This window comes from Loxodonta africana, chromosome 8 (assembly GCF_030014295.1).
Source record: "Loxodonta africana isolate mLoxAfr1 chromosome 8, mLoxAfr1.hap2, whole genome shotgun sequence".
Lineage (NCBI taxonomy): Eukaryota > Metazoa > Chordata > Mammalia > Proboscidea > Elephantidae > Loxodonta > Loxodonta africana.
This window is the reverse complement of record NC_087349.1, coordinates 28,390,044-28,412,698: the sequence shown is the minus strand read 5'-3', so window position 1 is coordinate 28,412,698 and position 22,655 is coordinate 28,390,044. Positions and strand designations below refer to the sequence as shown.

The 22,655-nt window shown below is 38.6% G+C and overlaps 1 protein-coding gene across 1 annotated transcript in view; it reads left to right on the top strand.

Moving 5' to 3' along the window:
- Positions 1–22,655, top strand: part of CPED1 (cadherin like and PC-esterase domain containing 1) — a 306,881-nt gene that overhangs the window by 79,553 nt on the left and 204,673 nt on the right. The window contains exon 4 of the mRNA XM_003407021.4: positions 6,506–6,581. Coding sequence (XP_003407069.1) covers positions 6,506–6,581 — 76 coding nt within the window. The remainder of the gene's footprint in view (positions 1–6,505; positions 6,582–22,655) is intronic.

The following is a 22,655-nucleotide window of genomic DNA, read 5'->3' as shown; positions in this document are numbered from 1 at the left end:
ATATGCCGACTGTTGTCAAGTTGATTTCGACTCATAGTGACCCTATATATGTATATACATATGTATGTATACGTGTATATATATATGTGAATGTATATACATAAATCTATTTGATGGCAGTGGGTTTTATATATACATATGTGTGTGTATCTTTATATATCTACATATGTGTATGTGTATCTGTATTTAGATATATAAAGCTTTCAAATGGAACACAGGTGGTTGTTGTTCAAGTCAGTTTTGACTCATGGAGACCCCATAACCATATGTGCAAAGTAGAATTGCTCCACAGAGATTTCAAAGCTATGACCTTTTGGAAGCAGATGGTTAGGCCTGTCTTCTGAGGCTCCTCTGGGTGGGTTCAAATCACCAGCCTTTCAGCTAATAGTCAAGTTTGGTATGTATTAAAAATGACTATTGAATGACACAAGGTTGGTATGTATTCAAAATGACTATTGAAATGTTAAACTGCAGAAGCTTATCATATACAAGCCGGCTAATGGAAGTTACAACTCCCTTGGTGATATTCCGCTTGATAATGATACAAATCTTATATACTTTATGATGCACACAAAAATAAAAAACACTAGAATATAGAAAAGCATTATTTGGTTTAGCAGTTAAAAATTTACATGTGTATAAAAGGTTGATTTATCACAGATGTATAACCCATCATCCTGGAATGTTTTTACTTTTTTGTGCCAAGTTTCTTAGTTAACTGCTTAGTTTGGTGTTAAATTATGAAATGGAGTGGAGATGATATTTCTGGGGTCACATGTCTCCATGGTTATGTCATCTGTGGCTCTGTGAATTCCAAAGACATGCTTTGGAGGAAAGAGCCCAAAAGAGGTCATCGGGTGGAGGATGGGGGAAAAGGAAGGCAGAAGGGTGAGAGCAATTGCTTCCCTTGGCTTGGCTGACTTTTTGAACCAAATGTTTTGTTGGTCCTCAGTCAGTTAATCTTTCTGACCTAAGGCCTCACAGGAAAAGTCATCTATCTGAGAGGACACAGCAGTCTACCCTTCTGCCTGTAATTTGTACAGGCTGTACTCTGCCTTGACAGCTTCTGGCCTATTAGTTCAGTTATTGCTATCCTTTTTACTGGGACTGTTCTATTCCATTGGTTTTCTAGGATAGGACAGCATGACAAGGGCTGCTCTGAGCATCTGCAATGACAGCACATTTGTTCTGGGCCCTTTACAAAGTGGGAGAAGTACCTGCTTCAGTGCATAGTTGTTATGAATTGAATCATGCCCCACCAAAATATTGGGCATATGTTGTCTTTGCTATGTTAAGAGGCAGAATTAGTGTAGGCTGTGTCTCTTGAGTCAATCTCTTTTAAGATATAAAAGAGATTAAACAAGTGAGCAGAGCAGAGATGGCGGAATAGAGATGCCAAGCCACGTGAAGATCACTTAGGAGCAGAAACTCAGAAGAGACAAGGACCTTTCTTCAGAGCCGACAGAGAGAAAAAGCCTTCCCCTAGAGCTGGTACCCTGGATTTGGACTTCTAGCCTTCCAAACTGTGTGAAAATGAATTTCTGTTTGTTAAAGCCACCCACTTGTGGTATTTGTGTTATAGCAGCACTTGGTAACTAAGACAGAATTTGATACCAGAAGAGCAGGTTGCTGCTCTAACAAATACCTAAAATGTGGAAGTGGTTTTGGAATCAGGTAATAGGTAGAGGCTGGAAGAGTTTCAAGGTGCCTAATTAATAGTAAAGCCTAGATTGCCTTGAAGAGACTGTTGGTAGAATGACGGACATCAAAGGCAATTCTGGTGAGGGCTCAGGGGAAGTAAGGAGAGCTATAGAGAAAGTCTCTATTGTCTTAGAGAATACATATGGCACCAGCAAACAGAATGTTGTTCGATATGTGGACTTTAAATGTGCTTCTGGTGAGCCTTTAAAAGAAATTGATCAACATGTGATTGGACAATGGAGGAAGGGCAGTGTTTTTGTGCAGTGTCAAAGAACTTGTCTAAATTACATTCAAATGTTTGGTGGAAGGTAGAACTTGTAAGTGATGAACTTGGGTATTTAGCTGAGAAGATTTCTAAGCAAGATCTTAAAAGGGTCCTATGGTTTCTCCTTGCTGCTTATAGTAAAATGCAAGAGGAAAGAGACGTAAAGATTTGGAAAATTCTGTCGTACAAACTTTACAGATGTGTCCTAGAATTTTCACCAAGGATGTGGCTACACAGTCTTTTGTTAAACAGATTAAGCCTGTGACTGATGGCTCTAACCAACTACCACAGCAGAAAACCCATCAGTTTAGACTAAAGGGGACAGAGAAAGAACAAAAGGAAAGAAAGCTGTCTGCCTATTGGAATTCTATAGGCAGGAAACGGGGCAAAGGAGCTACATCTGTTGTCCTCCAAGAAAAGAAAAGAACCAACCCTGGAGAAGCTCAGAGATCAGCAGAACTGTTGGAAGGAGCACGGGAAGCAGGGTTGCATCAGTTTCAAAGGGTTGAGTCATGGCCTCCTAGGTTTAAACGATTCAGTTCTTCACCAACTCAGTTCAGAGTATGGAGCTGCCATTCACAAGTGCCAGGGGCATGGGCCTCTGCCCAAAGCTGAGGGGGCAAGGCTGCCCATGCCCAAGGGGCAGAAGAATGGAGCCTGCAGGGACTGAGGGAGGTGGGGTCTCCACTCAGATGGACTAGGAGAATGGGGCCACCCAAAGCCAAGGGAGAAGAGTTGCTGTCCTAATGGGCCTGGAAGGCAGAGCTGAAGCCCAGAGTTGAGGGGCCTCCTCCTTGAATCCATAGAGCACGGCCAACACCAGAATTTGGAGGGTGGGGCCATTGCCCAGTTGGTAGCACAGAACAGAGCATTATTTTCAAACCTTGAGAGCTAAAGTAATTTTTTCTACTGGGTTTTGGACTTGCTTGGTGCCTGTTATCCCTTTCCCCCCGCCCCCCAGTTTCTTTCGTTTGTAATGGAAATGTCTACCTTGTGCCTGTTCTACCATAGTACTTTGGAAGCAGATAACTTGTATTAGAAATCTAGACATTTCACATGGTCACAGATGAAGAAGAATTTTACTCCAGGATGGAATATGCCTAAAGTCTTATCTATATTTGATTTAGATGATTCAGAAGATGAGATTTTCAACTTGGAGTTGATTTAAGACTTTTGCAATGATGTGATGGGATGAATGTGTTTTGCATGTGTCAAGGACATGAATTTGGGGGATGCTAAAGGGTGTTACGGATTGAATTATGTCCCCTCAAAATATGTGTTATAATTTCTAACCTCTATGTTTTATTGACTATGCAATGTCATTTGACTGCATGGCTCATAACAAATTATGGGTAACATTGCAAAGAATAGGAATTTCTTAACACTTAGTTGTGCTCATGGGAAACCTGTACATAGGTCAAGAGGCAGTTTTTTTAACAGAACAAGGGGATACTACTTGGTTTAAAATCAGGAAAAGTATGTGTTAGGGTTGTATTCTTTCACCACACCTATTCAGTCTGTATGCTGAGCAAATAATACGAGAAGCTGGACTATATGAAGAAGAAGGGGGCATCAGGATTGGAGGAAGACTCATTAACAACCTTCATTTTGCAGATGACACAACCTTGCTTGCTGAAAGTGAAGAGGATTTGAAGCACTTACTGATAAAGATCAAAGACTACAGCCTTCAGTATGGATTACACCTTAGCATAAAGAAAACAAAAATCCTCACAACTGGACCAATAAGCAACATCATGATAAACGGAGAAAAGGTTGAAGTTGTCAAAGATTTAATTTTACTTGGATGCACAATCAATACCCATGGAAGTAGCAGTCAAGAAGTCAAAGATGCATTGCACTGAGCAAATCTGCTGCAAAAGAGCTCTTTAAAGTGTTAAAAAGCAAAGATGACACCTTGAAGACTAAAGTACACCTGACCCAAGCCATGATGTTTTCAGTCACCTCATATGCATGGTAAAGCTGAACAATGAATAAGGAAGACCGAAAAAGAATTGATACCTTTGGACTATGTTGTTGGTAAAGAATATTGAATATACCATGGACTGCCAAAAGAACGAACAAATCTGTTTTGAAAGAAGCACAACCAGAATGCTCCTTAGAAGCAAGGATGGCAAGACTATGTCTCACATACTTTGGACATTTTATCAGGAGGATCGGTCCCTGGAGAAGGACATCATGCTGGTAAAACATAGGGTCAACAAAAAGAGGAAGACCCTCAACCAGATGGACTGACACAGTGGCTGCAACAATGGGCTCAAACATAGCAGTGATTCTAAGGATGGCACAGGACTGGGCAATGTTTTGTTCTGTTGTACATATGGTTACCAGCTGGACAGCACCTAACAACAACAATAACAACAGGTAGAATTTAGTCCTCTCTCTTGAGTGCTTTTCTCCAGAGAAAGAATGATGATTAAAAAACAAAACAAAACAAAAAAACCAACAACCACAGGCCTGTGCTTATAATCTCATTTGGGTATGGGTTGTCTTTGCTGTTAATGCGACAGGATTAGTGTAGGGTGTGTTCTGAACCTATCTCTTTTGAGATATAAAAGAGATTAAACAACAAGCTAAGAAAGAGTGATGGGAAAAGAGATGCCAAGCCACATGAAGATTGCCAGTAAAACTGAGTGATCTTTGCCTTTTGTGGGGAAAGTTTCAGTTGTATTTCCTTTTGAAGCATTTTGCAATTAAGATAGTTACTCTTATGGGTTCTAGATACTTTTGCAGTGCTGTGTTCCTTTCCTGCAGCCCATCTCAGGAATTCTGCTTGGAAAACTTTAGGGTTTTATGAAAGCCCTTCCTGTTTTCTTACGTTTAGCCTCTGAACTTTCTCTCCTTTGAAACTGAGAAATGTAGATGTCCCTAAGGAACACTGGTGAAGCAATGGTTAAGCACTTAGCCGCTAATCAAAAGGCCTGTGGTTCAAACCCAGCAGCTGCTGCAAGGGATAAAAGACCGGCAATCTGCTCTTGTAGCGATTACAGCCTGGGAAACCCTATGGGCCAGTTCTACTCTATCCTATAGGGTCACTATGAGTTGGGATTGACGGTACCCAACAACAAGAACAAGATGTCCCTAAGGTCTAAGTATACTTATTTATAGCTTTTTCTCAATTCCCAGTGCAAAAGAATGTAAGAGACTTAAACTCTTGCATCTTTGTAGACTTTCCAAATGGAGTATTTAGAAATATTGCTAGTGCAGAGTCACAAGAATGGGTTCTTTGAACCTGGGCTTTATTCATACAGGACCTGGTCGAAGCTTAGCCCTGATGTAGCTTTTATTGGGAGAAAGAAAGTTGGCTGAATAAATGAGTTGGTTTAATGAAATTGTAAGGGTTAGAGAATATTTGATCCATGTATTGTTTTAAAGGACTTAAAATGAATAATTTTTTAAACTACAAATTATTATTGAATTGATAAAATCTTAAAGCTAAAGGAGACCTTAGAGAGAACAATGACTCTGAATGCTTTATTTTACAAAGGAGTAAAGTGAAGCAAAATGGTGTAGTCAAGGCTACGCTTCTGTTAAGTGCCAGAAGTGGGACCACAACCCATGGTTCTGGTTTCCTTCCTTCTCCCCACTTCAATTCAATTCTTCATCTTTAGTTATGACAGCAGGACACAGTGGAGAAGCTGCAATACTTTATGAGTTAAGAGTGAATTAATTTGAAGTAATCCATAATGTCTCTAAAGCTGATCTAATTTTCAAGCTAATTCACACTGACATCTTTCTGTTGTTTTTAACAATGCTTTACCATTTTTTTTTTACCATATTTGGTATCATTTCATCTATTCAGTTGATAATAACTAGTTAAGCAAAATAGACGTTTACAAGAAAAGGAATTAAGCTCTTTTGTATCCTTTCTCCTTTTTATAAGTTAAAAAATATATTACATTTTTTAATGATGTTTATAAATCTAAGAACAAAGTTTTTCTCAAATAAAATATTGCAGTAACTGGGTTTTATATTTGGAAGTAATTAATGCACTTTAGTATTAAGGGAAGAGTATATTTGAAATTTTGAGACAAGTTCAGCACTGAATTACCACTAAGTGTCTATCTGATAGCAAATGACCACGAGGGCCTTTGTGGCTTTGGAGTTGAGTTGAGTTAGAAGTATGTTTAGTGCTATTTCTTGTCAAAGCAAAATGTGCAACTATCAAGCTATTTTTTTTTTAATAAATTTGCAATAAAGACATAAATATTTCCTTTCTTTTCTAGAAAATATTATGGCTTTTAAATATCTCAAAGTTTTCAAACATGTACCCAAGTATTTTAAGAATGTATAAGGACAAGTTTTTATTTTATGTTATCAAATATAAGGACAAGTTTTCATTTTATGTTAACAAATAAACCACATTAGTATTTAGTAGAGAATGTTGACCTGCAGAGATTTGGAGGTAAGGTCTGGATGGTGTAGAAAATACTTCATATATATGTCCTTTGGGTTTTTTGCTTTTTCTTTGCTTCAGGGTTTATGTATGCATAACTCTCGAATCTTTTACATTCTTTTCAGGTAAACATATTACCAGAAATACAGCATCAGCTTTGCAGAAAGGAAGGATTATGCCAAATAATTAGAAGATTTCCAGGTAATCTTAGGTAGTCTCCTTTTGCATAAAAATGTGAGCTATATAGCCTCCCTCAGCAGACACTAAGTAGTGCAACTCCGATCAGCATGTTTAGCTCCTTTTCTAGAAATTCCACTATCACACATCTTCCACAGTTCAAGACATTTTGCTGATGAGATGACCTTGATGGTAACGATTACAAATGTATAACATTGATATTCTTTTAATTTGCCTTATATCTTGCAAGATAAGCATTCCTTTACCTTCTTTGGTTGTCTTTAAAATAATTGCTGCTTTTTAAAAAGAAGTGCTTATTATAGTACTTCTTGGTTATATAAAACTTGGGATTTTTAAATAAGTATTTCTTCTTGATTAAATTATTCTGACAAATGTGTTCTCCTTTGATGGAATGCCCTCAATTTGTCTGTGTGTTTTTAAGACACGATGCTAAATGAATAAATTCTGAATCTTGACTATATTACAGATTTGGGAGAAAAATGACCATGTTCCGTTTTCGTATAGATTCCCAGAGTGAAAAAAAAAAAAAATCAGAAGGTATATATAGAAGCCTTCATGGATGAAATAAGCCCTCACATGAAATTATAGCCTACTTTAAAAGCCATCAGTGAAAACGTTCCTCGAATTTCTTGCGTAAAATCCATTTAATATTTAATAGCCCCTACCTCTAGAAAGCGTTTTATTATGTAATTAAAATTTAGATCTGCATAACTTTAACTATTATTTTTTTAGTATATGTGTTCTATTGGAATCAAGGAAAATAATGATATATCTTAACCCACCAGCTTTTCCATGGGGTTTCTGCTTCCACGCCAAACATAAATCATTTCGGCGTGTCCATTATAGTGGCTAGAGTCTTCTACCATCATTTACCAGGAATTAAAGTAAAATAAAAATACATTGGCAGTTCGGTTTCTGATTTTAGATACTTATCTAAAACAAGCAATATCTATTTAAATTTGGTTCTGTAGTTATTATTTTATATAACAATGTAGCTGAATCCATAATCTTTCAGTGTTTTATTTATTTATTGCAACACTAGCTGGATTTTTTTAAATATGTATATATAGATCTGTAATGTTTTTGTGAGAAGCAATAAAATAATTGCTTTCATTGATACAACTTTTAATAAATAGCCAGAAATCATCTCGTTAAGACAATCTGAAAATTTTATTTATATTTTGGGCAGAGCCTACATATTTTAAAGTGTGTTTTTCTTTGTTGCTGTTTACATTTCAAAATGGTTGACTCAGAAACATAAAACTTCTGTAGCATCATAGTTAGCGGAATAGAATCCTAAGAGTAAAAACCTGTTTATAGTCAGAAATGGATTACCAATTTTAAAAATTTCCCTCAGAACTCTTCTACAAGTTTGTATTTTGATTCCAGAAAATTGAGTTTTTTTTTTTAATCTTCTTTCTCTTTAAACATTTTCTATTCTCAAGAACATCTGTAGGTTCCAGACATATATAGTCTTTTCCTTGTTCTCATGTCTTAATTTTCTATTTATCTCTCTAGACAAACAAGATAGTTTCACAGAATATACGGACTTTTTAATGGAATTATTTTCCTGTCATGCTATCTTTCTTTAGCTGAAGATAATTTTCTTGAATGTGTAGCCTTAAAGGAATCTCTCTACAGCATAATTTTCTGATTTAAGCTTTATAAACAATGGCCTTTGTTGTTGACCACTGTTATTAATATATGGTGTGTGGTATAAACTCAGTATTCGTAAGACTAAGAATGTTTTAATTGCTATGAATAATGAATATAGATTAGATAGCAACATGTCACTATCTACATAAATAATATTTTTAAGATGGTAAGATAATGAAATTACACATAATACGACCAAATCTAGCCAGTCTATTTAAAGCCAAAATGCCCTGTGCCGTTTTAAGCTGTGCTTCATTTGGAGATAGAAAGAAGTACAAATTCTGAATCCAGATATTTCAACTCTGCCACCTATTAGCTGTGTGACTCAGCTACAGGGAATTTATTTATTTTTTAATCCGTAAAGAGAAACTGGTTTTAAAAATATAGATTTTGTATCTGTATATATGCATGTGTATGTGTGTGTGCATTTAATTTGATTTGAAAAATAAAACATACTGTATATGTAGTGAATACTTAATTCTCAAAAAATGGTAATTGGATCATCCTAGATTTGAAAAATCAAGCAAGAGAGACAGGCCTCAAAATATTTAATATTTCCTCTCTTTTCATAACCAGTTATCACTAAGATTTTCTTTCCACCAAAAACTGTGAAAGATCTGAGACGTACCCAACTTCTAAACGTACAAGTCAGTCTGCCATAGTTTTTTTGGTTGCTGGCCAAAGACTTGAGCCTCCTGGGTCATAGACAATGACTTTATTACTCACAGCAACAGCAGCCCTGAGTATTGGCATTTGCACTGGTTTCCTGAGCCCCAGTTTCCACAGGAGATGAAAAGAGGGATAGGTGACACCTCCAGCCTCAGAGGTTTGTATTTCAAGAGAGGAGCCCTAAACTTTTGGAGCCTGAACCTTTTATAATGGGCAGTAAGCATGCTTGTCCCTTGTTCCAGAGACATTGTATATATATTTTTTGTTGTTGTGCTTTAGATGAAGGTTTACAAAGTAAATTAGTTTCTCATTAAACAATTAATACACATATTGGTTTGTGACATTAATTGCTAACCCCACAACATGTCAACACTCTCCAGTTCTCAACCTTGGATTCCCCGTTACCAGCTTTCCTGTCCCCTCTTGCCTTCTTGTCCTTGCCCGTGGGCTGGTGTGCCCATTTCGTCTCATCTTGTTTTATGGGCTTGTCTAATCTTTGATTGAAGCATGAACCTCAGGAGTGACTTCATTACTGAGTTAAAAAGGTGTCCAGGGACCATACTCTCAGAGTTTCTCCAGTCTCTGTCAGACCAGTAAGTCTGGACTTTTTTTGTGAGTTAGAATTGTGATCTATATTTTTCTCCAGCTCTGTCCAGGACCCTCTATTGTGATCTGTGTCAGAGCAGTCAGTGGTGGTAGCCAGGCACCATCTTGTTGTGCAGGACTCGGTCTGGTGAAGGCTGTGGTAATTGTGGTCCATTATTCCTTTGGACTAATTTTTCCCTTTCATCTTTGGTTTTCTTCATTCTCCCTTGCTCCAGATGGGGTGAGGCCAGTGGAGTATCTTAGATGGCTACTCATAAGCTTTTTTTTAAGACCCCATGTTCCAAGTAGGACGTGGAACATTTTCTTTATAAACTATGTTAAGCCAATTGAGCTAGATGTCCTCCAAGACCATGATCCCTAACCCTCAACCTAGTAATTTAGTCCCTCAGAGAGTCTGGATGTAGGGAGACATTATTACACTGGACAAAAAACAAATCTGCCCTTTGCTCCAGTGTAAATCATCTCTATCTTTCAAGGTTATTTGCTGTATAAATCCTCTGAAAAGATAGTTCAGAACAAAGGTAGACAGTGCATCTGTTGGCAAGTTGTGAAGACACGTGAGACTCATGGAAAAGTGTCTCCCAGCAGTTTCAGGGAAGAATACCTGACAAGTCCTACCTCTGAAGCAATGTGTGAACTTGAGCAAGACTTAAAACCCAACAGTGTTTTGTTTTTCTTATCTATAACAAGATGAGGTTTGGCAATAATCGATAATACTGAGATTTCATGATCCCACTGTTTTTCCCCATACAGACAAGTTATCCCAGGCTTTATCCTAAATAGTAGGTGCTTAAGATAAAGCAGTAGGTGGGGATAGGGATGCCACATTGGAAGTGATGAGTACACTAGTATATGTAGTTGGGACCCATGCAAATGAGGCAGGACAAACAGAGTTTTGACCAGATGCAGAGGAGCGATTGAAGGCAATATGTAAAGCTAATGCAGACTGTTCCATTCCTCAGCCAAACAGTGTGCACCTGACATTAGATTTGTGACTCATTTCGAAAGGCACAAATCCATGGAATTTTTACTGGCTAGGACAAAGATTTATTTTTATCTTGCCATTTAATGCTTTGCCTTTTGAAAAGAACAACCACAAAAAAGTATCAGAATTTTTAGTTCATCCAAACTTGTTGCTAATGTTTTTGTTTTTTGTTTGTATTAAGTTTTGTGTGTGTGTTTTATATAAAAATGAACATTTTATTTCCCATATTTGGAATACAAGTACAAAACAAAACATAACAGAACTATGTAACTTGGGTTGTGAGTTGTTATTTTTGTTCTTTTTCACGCAGCATCCTCATCCAAGAAGTCCTGGTTAGGAGTGTGCCAAATATGGGCTTATAACTCATTCTTTCTAGTAGTGCTATCTTAGCTCTGAACACTGGCTTTCATGTGAAGTTTGAAATATACCCAAAATCATACCCACAGATAGCATTTTGGACATTTTAGGAAATCTATATCATCATTTTTTTTGTAACTTGTGGGTATAGTAAGATAAAGGAAAACAACACATAAAACTTAATACCTTTTGGTTCTTTTTAAACAAGACAAGTTTTTTAAAAAATTGTAGATGATGTTTACTATCAAATATAAAATATTTTTTAAATAATATAATTAAAATTATGTGTAAATATTGACCAATAATAGAGTTATCTATCTCCCTCAGCACTAATGATTTTTTTTAACATTCCAGATTTAAACATCCTTGTTTATCACATGATACAGTGAAATATTGTCAGGGAATCAGATAGCTTAGCTCACATTTAAACAGGACTGCACTGAAATTGGCAATGCTTATAGGTATTTGATTATAGTTTTACTGATTTCATTTTTTTCCTCCCCTCTGTTATAACTTGGGGAATGTTCTCCTTCAAATAAGAGTGTGAGCAGTGGCAACATCCCCAGTTGGGGACTTAGTCTACTCTCTAGGAGGGAATCTTAGGCAAACTTTCAGAGAAGGCCAAAGTTTGCTTGCTCTCTGTGTTCTCGAATCTAGACATCCCCACTCTGCGTCTCCTTTGTGCTCCTTCATACTTCTAGACTTTCACCTCCTGTCCGACACATGGTTACATCCCTTATGCAAAACATTCTTTCCCCAAGTACAACTTTCATCTCTTTAGTATGACTAGCTTCTGCTAGGTGATAGCAGAAAGTAAGCTGATGGAACTAATTCATCCTAAATTATACTCTCATCGCAGTCATAAGCCTCTTAGAAGTATTTGCATTTTTATAAAAGAATCTTGTAAACTCAGTGAATTTCAAATTGGTAGAATTTCTGGAAGTGCATTCAAATTCTCACTCAGTACATTAGCAAGCCATCCACCCCCAAAGTTTACGGGATCCATCCATTTCTCTCCATCTCTACCACAACGAGCCTAGTCAAAGTCGCCATCTAATCATACTCCTCCCACTGAATCATACTTTATCCTGACTAGTGTCAAAAGGCCCTTTACTCCTCAGTTTCATATACTTAAAAAACAGAAACAAAAAACACTTGCCGTCTAGTCGATTCCAACTCAGGACAACCCCATGTGTCAGAATAAAACTGTGCTCCATAGGCTTTTCAGTGGCTGATTTTTCAGAAGTAGATCACCAGGGACCTCGGAGGAGACTTCAACCTCTAACCTTTCAGTTAACTTCTTGGGTGTGTTAAGCTTTTGCACCCCCCCAAGAACTCTCCTTTCATAAATAAAACAAGTTTATAGGCCTGTTCACAGTAGCCTGTCCAGGGATTGAAATTGTGTCGCCCAGGTAATCAGCCCTCTAAGATCAGGATTGACCAGGGATAGATTTTATCTAGAACAGGAGTCACACATCCAAATGCCTACAGGTACCTGGCACATGACATAAATTGATGAATGAGGCTGGCAAAAAGGGGTCGGGGTGGGGAAGGCTGTGGCTGCCTGAAGGTTGTATGCTGCACTTAAAAGGCATTCAGATTCAAAATTCATAACAAAAACCCTGTTCTGCTTTAATATGACACATTACAGGCCAAACATCCATGTTGATACTCTGATCTAGAGGGATGTGTGGCCATATCATCCAGGAAATCTTTCTTAGAAATGGCTTCTCTCAACTGAGCTTTTGGAGGATATTGAACAATGGTGAGTGGTAGGTTGTATTCTCCGACAGGTACTTGGTCTGCAGATGATCCATGTTGCCAGTTGTGCTGTGCCACCATATGCATTAACACACTAGGGAAGAAGTAAATAAAATTATCTGAGGTCACTGGGATTGCCAGATAGGGAAGTGGACAACACCATTATGGCTTTAGACCTCCAGGCACCATTTTAGAGCCCATGAAAAGGTCTAATACTGGGGACACACCACCCAAATGACCCTTTAAAAACACATTCTGGCAAGACTTGGGGGCTCTTTTACTCATGCTGGATCCTGCAACTGGCTTCTCTTCATCTGACCTTTGATTCTTGGAAGTTAAGCCAGCAGCTTACTTGCAGTCTTGCCTGCTGATCCTGGGATTCATCACTGCTCATAGCCTATGAGCAAGAGCCCTGCTCTCTGACCTGCTGATCTTGGGTTCGCCAGCCCCTGCAGCTATGTGAATCAGGAGAAGCTTCTATCTTGACCCACAAACTTGGGACATTCCAGTCTCTACAACTGCGAGAGCCATTTCCTTGATATGAATCTCTCTTTCTATAGTTTTGCTTCTCTAGAGAACCCAACCTAAGACACCTACCTTCTAAGCACTGTATTTTTCTATGTTTCTTCTCCTCAGCACATCTTTGCATTTCCCTAAGCCCTTGTTTTTTAAGCCCTTGGTAACTCTAGCTTCCATTTTCCTCACAAAATAAATCTTGCTTACACTTAAGGACAATGAAACCCGTTTTCTTCTACGACCTTAATCTCTGGAGTTGGGAAGGTTTGTCAGCATCTTGTAGCTATTCTGCCTTGCTATCATCTATCAACATCCTAATCATTTAACATATTTAATAAGAAAATTATTGCCTGATGACTTAGTTACTTAGCGCTGCCATAACAAAAATGCCACAAATGGGTGGCTTTAAAAAAGAGGAATTTATTGTCTCACAGTTTAGTAGGCTAATAGTCTGAATTCAGGGCGTTGGCAGGGCTACGCTCTGTCTGAGCTAGGAGAGGAGCATTCTTTGCCGCTTTCAGCTCTGGCAGTTCAGGTATTCCTTGATATTACTTGGCTTATAGAAGGCATCTTCTCCTGTGTATGTGTCTCTCCATGTCTATTTTCTCTTTTAATAAGACACCACTCAAAAGGGATTAGGTTCAGGACACACCCTACTCTGGTATGACCTCATTAACATAACAAAAGAAAATCTCTATTTTCAAACAGGGTCACCTTTCACAAGCACAGGGGTTAGGACTTTAACATATCTTTTGGGAGAACACAATCCAGTCCATAACACCTGGGATAATTTCATCCTCTCCACTTCATGTCTGCAATCATGCTTATCAGTTTTGAAGTCTACATAGATCTTTTCATGATCCTCACAGTTCTGTGATCTCATCAAATCCATGGCCCTCAATTCTCTTCAACTTCAGTTTCCTACTTCCAGAGCCATGCTTGACAACTTGTATCACCCAAAACTACTCCATTTCTGAAAGCGTATACTAACCACCACTTCATAATCACAGCCTTTCTGGCTTCTTCCGTCCCTCAATACCGCTGAGCTTGCAACCTCAAATGATGCCTTGGTAGTTTTTATTCTGCCACCTTCTCCACATCCATCAGTCACATCTGGTCACAAGATCTTTTCTACCAAGCCTAAACCACTTAGTCTGCCCCTTGAAATACTTCCTTACAAATAACTGCAGCATTTTTACTTTTTTCTACACCGATCCTACATCAATCACAGAAAAATCCTACAATCTAAGTTTTCTACTCCTACACAAGAAACACAAGAATATCACACAACCATGCTTTCTCTTCTTCGGATGTCTTCCTTACCTGCTAAAATGGGAAAAGAAAAAAAAAATCATATTACTTTTTTTGAAACACAAGAATATCACACAACCATGCTTTCTCTTCTTTGGATGTCTTCCTTACCTGCTAAAATGGGAAAAGAAAAAAAAAATCATATTACTTTTGCAGTTGTCAGCTCAACTACCACCATCATCGAGACAACTGGCTAATGGTCCTTTAAGCAGCCTTTCCCAATTTTCCTCTAAAATTCCTATGTAGACACATTATTTAAAAAGAAAAAAAAGATTTAAGAACTAGGCCTAGCACTCATAGAAGAATCTGGGAGGAATTTCCATTCATTCTGAGGCTGATGGGACTAAATTTTTACTAATGCTCTGTTCAATTCAGTATAGGCAGAAAAGGCCACCTCCTCCACTGTCGGGATGTATTTCAAAAGAAATGCCAGTGGAATGTGCTGATGGCTTAGATGTCGGTTGTAACAGAATGTTCCCCCAGAGTTTCAGCCAGCCATCAGTTGAGCTGGACAAGTTAGGAGATGGGAAATGGGGTGTTAACCTACCATTCAACCATAATTCTGAGAGAAGCCAAGTGGCAGGCCAAGGACATATTCCTTCCAAGTTGAGCATGCTGGTTTTAAAACAAAGAAAAATATAAACAAGAAAATAAGTTTCCCAAATTCACTGACCCAGAGATAATTACTGGGACCATTTCTGTGTGTTTATTTTATATGGAAAATCTGAACTATGTCTTCAGACATCAACTCAAGAGGTTCCTTCCAGGTGAAGTCTACCTGGTTTCCTGTGATATTTACCCTTTCTTTCCACTGTCCTCCAGTCATGCATTGTAAAATCTCTATTATAACAGTATCAGGAGTCCTGGTGGCACAAACAGTTAAGCGCTCAGCTCATTTGAACCCATCCAGCAGTTTCATGGGAGAAAGACCTGGCAATCTGCTCCTGTAAAGATTACAGCTTAGGAAACCCTATGGGGCAGTTCTGCTCTGTCACATGGGGCTGCTATGGGTTGGAATCACCTTGATGCACCCAACAACATAACAGTGTCACTTTGATTCTTAGTTTTATTTGTATGTACTTGTCCCTCCACTAGGATTCCCTGAAGGCAGGACCTTAGTTTTTTCACTTACTGATTTCAGTACACGGCCATAGTTCCTAATGAATAATAAACCAAAAACCTGTTGCCATTGAGTTGATTCTGACTCATAGCAACCCTATAGGACAGAGTAGAGCTACCCCATAGTTTCCAAGGAGTGCCTGGTGGATTTGAACTGCCAATCTTTTGGATATAAAATAGTCAACACTGATATTTTTGAATGAAAGAGTAGAGAAGATGCTAACGGAAGGGGTCAGAGTTGTGGAAGGAGATTCCTGCCGATCATCAGAGAGTCTTGGCAGTGGTTGGATTGATTTATTCATTTACTGATTAAGAGTTCAATACTGTGCTGGTGTTATGGGTCAGTGGGTGGGGACAGGAGAAGTGGGAAATACTGTTTCACTCCTCCAAAAAATAATTACCCATATTGAGTAATCATACATACAAATCTATGAAGGGGTACTGTTATTACATTACACAAAAGCAAAGCAGAAACATATTAATAAGTTACTTGATATCATGCCAACTTCTGGGAGTTACCATGACAGCTAAAAGACTGATCTCCTTATTGCTATCTAGAAGGATAGGTTTAATCCTTTTCTTACATTGTTGGTTGATCCTCATTTATGCAGGCTGGAGGTAAACATGTCATTATCTTAGGAAGGAGGATAGTATTCTTGTACCACTTCATTCAAAGTATTTGTTCAGCAATTCTTTAGGGTAGAAGCTAAGTGATGACCACCAGAAGGATGTAGTAGGAAGACAACGATGAGAGTTCTCTCTCTCTTTTTAAGGATCTTTCGCTACTCCCTACAGATTAGTTCTCTGGGAAGATTTCTTCATCTTAATGGTTCTGCATTCGGGGGATGGGGAGGAGGAAATAACTATAATACTTTCTGCTGACTGGTTGTGCTTTTCAACTCCTTTCGCCATAAAACCAAAAATCCAAACCCATTGCTGTCACACTGATTTAGACTCATACTGACCCTGTAGGAAGGACAGAGTAGAACTGCCCCATAGGGTTTCCGAGGAGTGGCTGGTGGATTTGAACTGCCAGCCTTTTGGCTGGAAGCCAAGCTTTTAACCACCGTGCCACCAGGGCTTCAATAGTTCCTGTGAAAGAAAGCAATGGTGTCTGAGGCCAAAAAACCTAAATCAGAAAGAGCAAGGTTCTAGATCACAATAGATGTTGAGGTGGATATTTTTATTAAGCTCTAAACTTAAAAAAAAAAAAAGAGAAAGAAAAGAATGCTCACTCGAAAGTTCTATATAACACAAGAAGACAGAATTGATTTGGCTGATAAAAGGGCAGGATACTCCCCTCTCCAGACTCTCCCTTTCTTCCTTCCTCTGATCCCCTCCCTTCCACACCTTCCTAACATCTCCCAGAACCCTAAGAAGCTCTGAGATTTCAGTCAGGGAATCATGACTCTAGGTAAGGAACTCCACAATCCAGAGTAAACAACAGTCAGTGGAATGGAAAATCCTTTCGTGATTCCCTCTGTTTATCAAGAGTGAAAGTTATCAGAAATGTTCTTTTCTTTCCTTCCTGTATCCTGTTAAGGTTTTTGGCAACATCCGGAAGGAAGTTAATGAGAACAGAAGTCAAATGACAAGTGATAAAACATGCATCTTCTTCACTCCTCTTATCTTTGCCATTTTGCATTAAAAAAGATTCTTTTTATTATGACTTTATTATACTAGTGGAAACCCTGGTGGTGTAGTGGTTAAGTGCTATGGCTGCTAACCAAAGGGTTGGCAGTTCGAATCCGCCAGGTGCTCCTTGGAAACTCTATGGAGCAGTTCTACTCTGTCCTATAGGGTCACTATGAGTCAGAATCAACTCAACTGCACTGGGTTTGGTATTATACTAGTAAGATGCATTCATTATAAATAGAGTAAAAACACAGGTAAGCAAAAAGAAAAAAATTAAGTTTATTGAAATTATATATCTGTCCACACCTTCCCAATTCATGTATAATTTTCAAATAGTACAGTACTTTGCAATTCAAGTGTAAAATAAATTATGGCATACTTATCAGTGGAAAACTAGGCAGACATTAAAAATTATATAGATCTATACTTACTGTCATATAAAATATTTATACCATATTGATGAGTTAAAAATTAAAGAAAGGTAAAGCTAATAATATGTATTTTATATGTATATATATACCCCTACCCATTGCTGTCAAGTTGATTCCGGCTCATAGCGACCCTATAGGACAAAGTAGAACTGCCCCATAGAGTTCCTAAGGAGCACCTGGTGGCATATATGTGTGTGTGCATGTACATATATATGTGTGGTGGCACAGTGGTTAAAGCACTAACCGAAAGTTCAGCAATTCTAACCCACCAGCCACTCCTTGGAAGAAAGACGTGTTAATCTGCTTCCATAAAGATTACAGCCTTGGAAACCCTATGGGGCAGTTCTACTCTGTCCTACAGGGTTGCTATGAGTCAGAATCGACTTGAAGGCAGTGAGTTTGATTTTATATCTGTATTATATATGGTATATTTTGTCATTTCTTTTGTTTTAATATGTATATTTACATATATACATGCATATATATTAATCCTTTTTCAAAAACTGTTGTGAATATATGCTTGTCTTTCATTATTTTTATGGTATTTCTAGACTCACATAAATTTAGTATTTGTATGTAACCAAATATGTCATTTTTTTAAATGGTTTTTACACCTTAACATCATGGCTTTGTAACATAACACGTCATATTGTCTGTTAATATTTCATGTAAATATTTCTAATTTCCATCTAGATTATAAATTCCCTGATGGCTAAATTCTTTCTCTGTTGAATATCTCTACCTCGAATGAAGTAAAGCCATAAGCCTAAGAGATGCATAAATGAGAACTCTTTCATTTGCAAGTACAAAAACCCAATTCAAACTACCACAAACAAAAATAAAGTGGTGGGGGGGGAGGACTCGCTGAGTCAGTTAACTAGTAAATCCAAGGTAGATCTGCCTTCAAGCTTGGCTGCCTCTGGGGATGAGGTCATTAGATCTCTTTTTCTCCCCACATTCCCTCTGCTCAGCTTCTTACGTTGGCTCATTCTTTCCTTCTGCAAACAGTTTTTCTCCACGTGACAGGGAGGATGGCTGCTAGCCACTCCCAGTTCAGAAACAAAGCCACTTCTCCTCAAACTCCAAATTGAGAGACCACAGAAATGGGCCTGGTCACCCCTGGTTAACACTAGACTAGGAGAATATCTCCTATGAGTGGTTGTGCTGGGGCTACCCCCATGGCCAGGGATGGTTGGGGGAGGCAGGGAACAGTGATTGACAGACCTACCTGTTCAACATGGAGAGGGGAAGACATATCCCCCAAAGAAGGAAGAGATATTGGATAGACAAAATCAACAGATGTCTACTATTATAGGTATTTGATTAATATTTATTGGTTGTTATAGTAAAATCCATGGAATTCTTTAGGCAGAACTAGCCCAAAAACTCATTTTAGAATAAGAGAATGTTTATCTTTCTTTTTCTTTGGTGTCAAGACCTCTCATACTCTCACTGGCTACCCAAGTCCCCTTCCTCTGGTCTATGTTTAGATTTTCATTTCTGTGTCATACCTGGTTCTTACTTTCTGTCTTAAACCCCAGCCTTCACATGCTCTCAGACCTTGCCTCAACCTTCCAGATAAATCTGATAAGTTAATTAATGATGCTAAACTTTCCTTCCCAAATGCATATTTTTTCACATTCTGCAAATACTTCAACTCAGATGAATAATTCTATTGGTAAGAACACCATCACAGACCAGGTAGAGCCTCATGGAAACTGTCGAATCATATAAACGCAGTGACCACCTCCCTAGCCTGACTTCAGAAAATTCACAGTTCTGTCGGTGAAGCGTCCATCTTTAAGTTAATCAGAACCAAAAATCCAATGGAGATTTTAGGAAAATGATGTCACCTGGCTTCATTTCTTTGAAAATGGCGGTGGGGGGGACTCTGTCTGCTGCTTCCTATAGCCTCCTAGCTGGAAACTACGTAATTCTTCCTTCCACTTGGCATTTCTTAAAAAATTAAAAAGCAAGCTTGTCAATGTGCCAGGGATATATACCGTGTGGTACTGCCTGCCTGGCAGCTGGTGAGACATGAGGGAAAGTAAATGGTGGTGGAAGCTCCGTGATTTGTGGATGAATGTCAGCCTTAGGAGAGGCGCTTTTTCTTCATGTCTCTGGGAGAAGCTCAACCAAGCTTACTGAGCCCCAAAATGCCTCTTGCTCTTGCGTTGCTCACTGCTTTATTCTTTGCACATTTGGCATCAAGCCAGCTTGAAAGGGCCAGCATTCCATCTTCCAGAAAATATCTGGCACCTCACAGACACCTCCGAAGTTGTGCAAAGACTGAATTGCTGAGGAAACTGAGGAATCACTCTGCTTTTTGGGTAGGAGAAGTTTAAAAGGCCCTGACGCTGAACTTGTTTGGTAAATCTTTATATTTCTACATTGTGACCTCTGTACTTCAAGATGTCGTGAAGGAATATTTATTTATTTCTCTTTGCAGAGTTTGTGTGAGTTCCTACCTTGTACCAAGCATTGTTAGTCACTAGGGGTTTAGGGGTAATGCTGCGTAACACACTTATAATTTGTATGATTCTAGGATGGTTAATTCTGATATTCGACAGACCATAAAAGAAGAGGGAGACAGTGATATTCACTTTTGTTGTCTAAATCTCTCTAGACCCCATAACCCATTGCCACCGAGTTGATTCCGACTCACAGCAACCCTATAGGACAAAGTAGAACCACCCCATACAGTTTCCAAGGAGCACCTGGTGGATTCGAACTGCTAACCTTTTGGTTAACAGCTGTAGCCCTTAACCACTATGCCACCAGGGTTTCCAAAATCTCCCTAGCAAGGCCCTATTTATTTATTTAGATGAAAGGTGCGTAGTGCCGTGTCTAAATAATGGCAACACAGTTAGTTAAGATGTGAAGAACTTCAAATAATGCAACCGATTTTTTTTTTTTGGTATTATGTAATAAAAACTCAGTAAACTGTATTTTAAGACTTTGATATCCTGTTCACCTAGCCTAAATATATTAACCCATAGTCTGTTCTTAACGATACGCAGACACATTCCATGATTCAGCAGATGTCCAATAAAAGAAACCATACTATATTTGTTTGCATTTTCCTCACCAAATGCATCACCCAAGTAGTGGTTGTGATATTGTCCCCACAGAACTCCTTCCTGAGACACTGGGTTTGCAACAGAAAAATTAGTAGTTAATCTGAAGGCTGGACAACATGTCTGAAAAGCATTGTTTGCTTGAAAATAGATGAAAAAGTTCTTAAAGCAGTGGTCAAAATTTTTTTTTGAAGCTACCAGGGTTTCCACCTTTTAAGGATTACAAGGGGAGGGTGAAGAAGGGTATGGAACAAAATCCGGTTCTCCAATTTAGCTAAGGAGCCCTGATGGCACAATGGTTAAGCACCCAACTGCTAACTGAAAGGTTGGTGGTTCGAACCCATCCAGGAGCTCTGTGAGAGAAAGACCTGGTGATCTGCTCCTGTAAAGATTACAACCTAGAAAACCCTATGGCGCAGTTCTACCCTGTCACTTGGTGTCACTATGAGTCAAAATGGACTCGACAGCACCTGACAACAACATGTTATACGGCACATTACGCATGGAAAGACGATGCTGGTTATGACTAATCCCTTGAACTTCTTCTCATTGTGACCATAATAACTAATACTTTGACTTCTTAGGACAATATATTTTAACAGGCATTTAGTCTATTCCAATCTGACACATCCTGTTGAAAAATGAGAGATGAGAGAGGCAGCAAGCTGTAAACAAAGTGAAATTTATTCATTTTCCTGAATAGAATCTAACAATCCTTCATTTGTAGTTGAGTTGTGATGAGAAAGGATACAGAGTCTTGGCAAAAGTATAATTAACTGAATAAATGGAGTAGCTTTGGAAGATGTTTTATTCTTTGATGATGGGCTGGGTGTGCTCTGTCTGGGAGGGAAGCATGGGCTCTATTATATAGTAAACCCCATTCAGACCCTGTGGTTCATTGCAGCAGTAACTTTTGAGGCTATTTAAACTTCTCTTAGCACCCCCTAATGGTTCAATATGGAACTTCCTCTTTTCTTCTGAGGCATTTTAATTAGTTATATCGTAGAATCAGAGCAGCTGCACAATCTCAGCTTGATAGTCATTTCACAAGAAAACGTACAGCATACCAAAGGGTCAACTTACCCCTAAAAGAACAAAAGCAGGTAATTCATCTGCATTCACTGAGAGAGCTGCTGTGTAGCCCATCTTGCCTCACCCATTTCTGAGAGGCTGTGAGAAAGGATTGACAAGAATTCTAACCTAGACGCAGTAAGTTACCGTGAAGGGAGAAGCAAGGAACCCTGCAGTACAGGGTTGAGGAGACCTGAATTCTAGTTGCAGCCCAGCTACTAACTATAGTTACATAACTCTGGGCAAAGTACTTGGTTCATTTGTGCCTCTTTGCTAGATTTGTGAAACGACAATGATTACAGTAACCGTTCCTTCCTCTTAGAGTTGTCATGAAAATGCTTTATTAAAGTATATATGTGTGTGTATTATAAATCTAAAAAAGTCATACGTAAGGCATTATTTCTATATTAGTCAGGGTATCCACAATTTTGCAGTGGAAATTCGAATGAGATTTTCAGTTTTTCACATCCACATAAAAATGTCAGAACAATATCTATCGTTCTTTTTAGAGGCATTCTGATACAGAAAGAAATAGGCAAGAAGGTACTGCTTAGAGTTAGCAGTTGAGTAAATACAGCCACTAGACAGAACTAGTACTACTTCTGATGTATTAGCTGTGATGTTGTTGTTGTTGTGTTGGTAGGCACTGTCAAGTCTATTCCGACTCCTAGCAACCTCATGTAACAGACTAAAACTGCCTCATAGGGTTTTCCAGGCTGTAATCTTTATGGAAGCAGATCTCCAGGTCTTTTTCCCACAGAGCTGCTGGGTGGGTTCGAACTGCCGACCTTTTGGTTGGCAGTCAAGTGCTTAACTATTGCAACACCGGGGCTGCTAGTTGTCATGGTGGTGTTGAGTTCCTACAGTATCACAACAGGGCTTA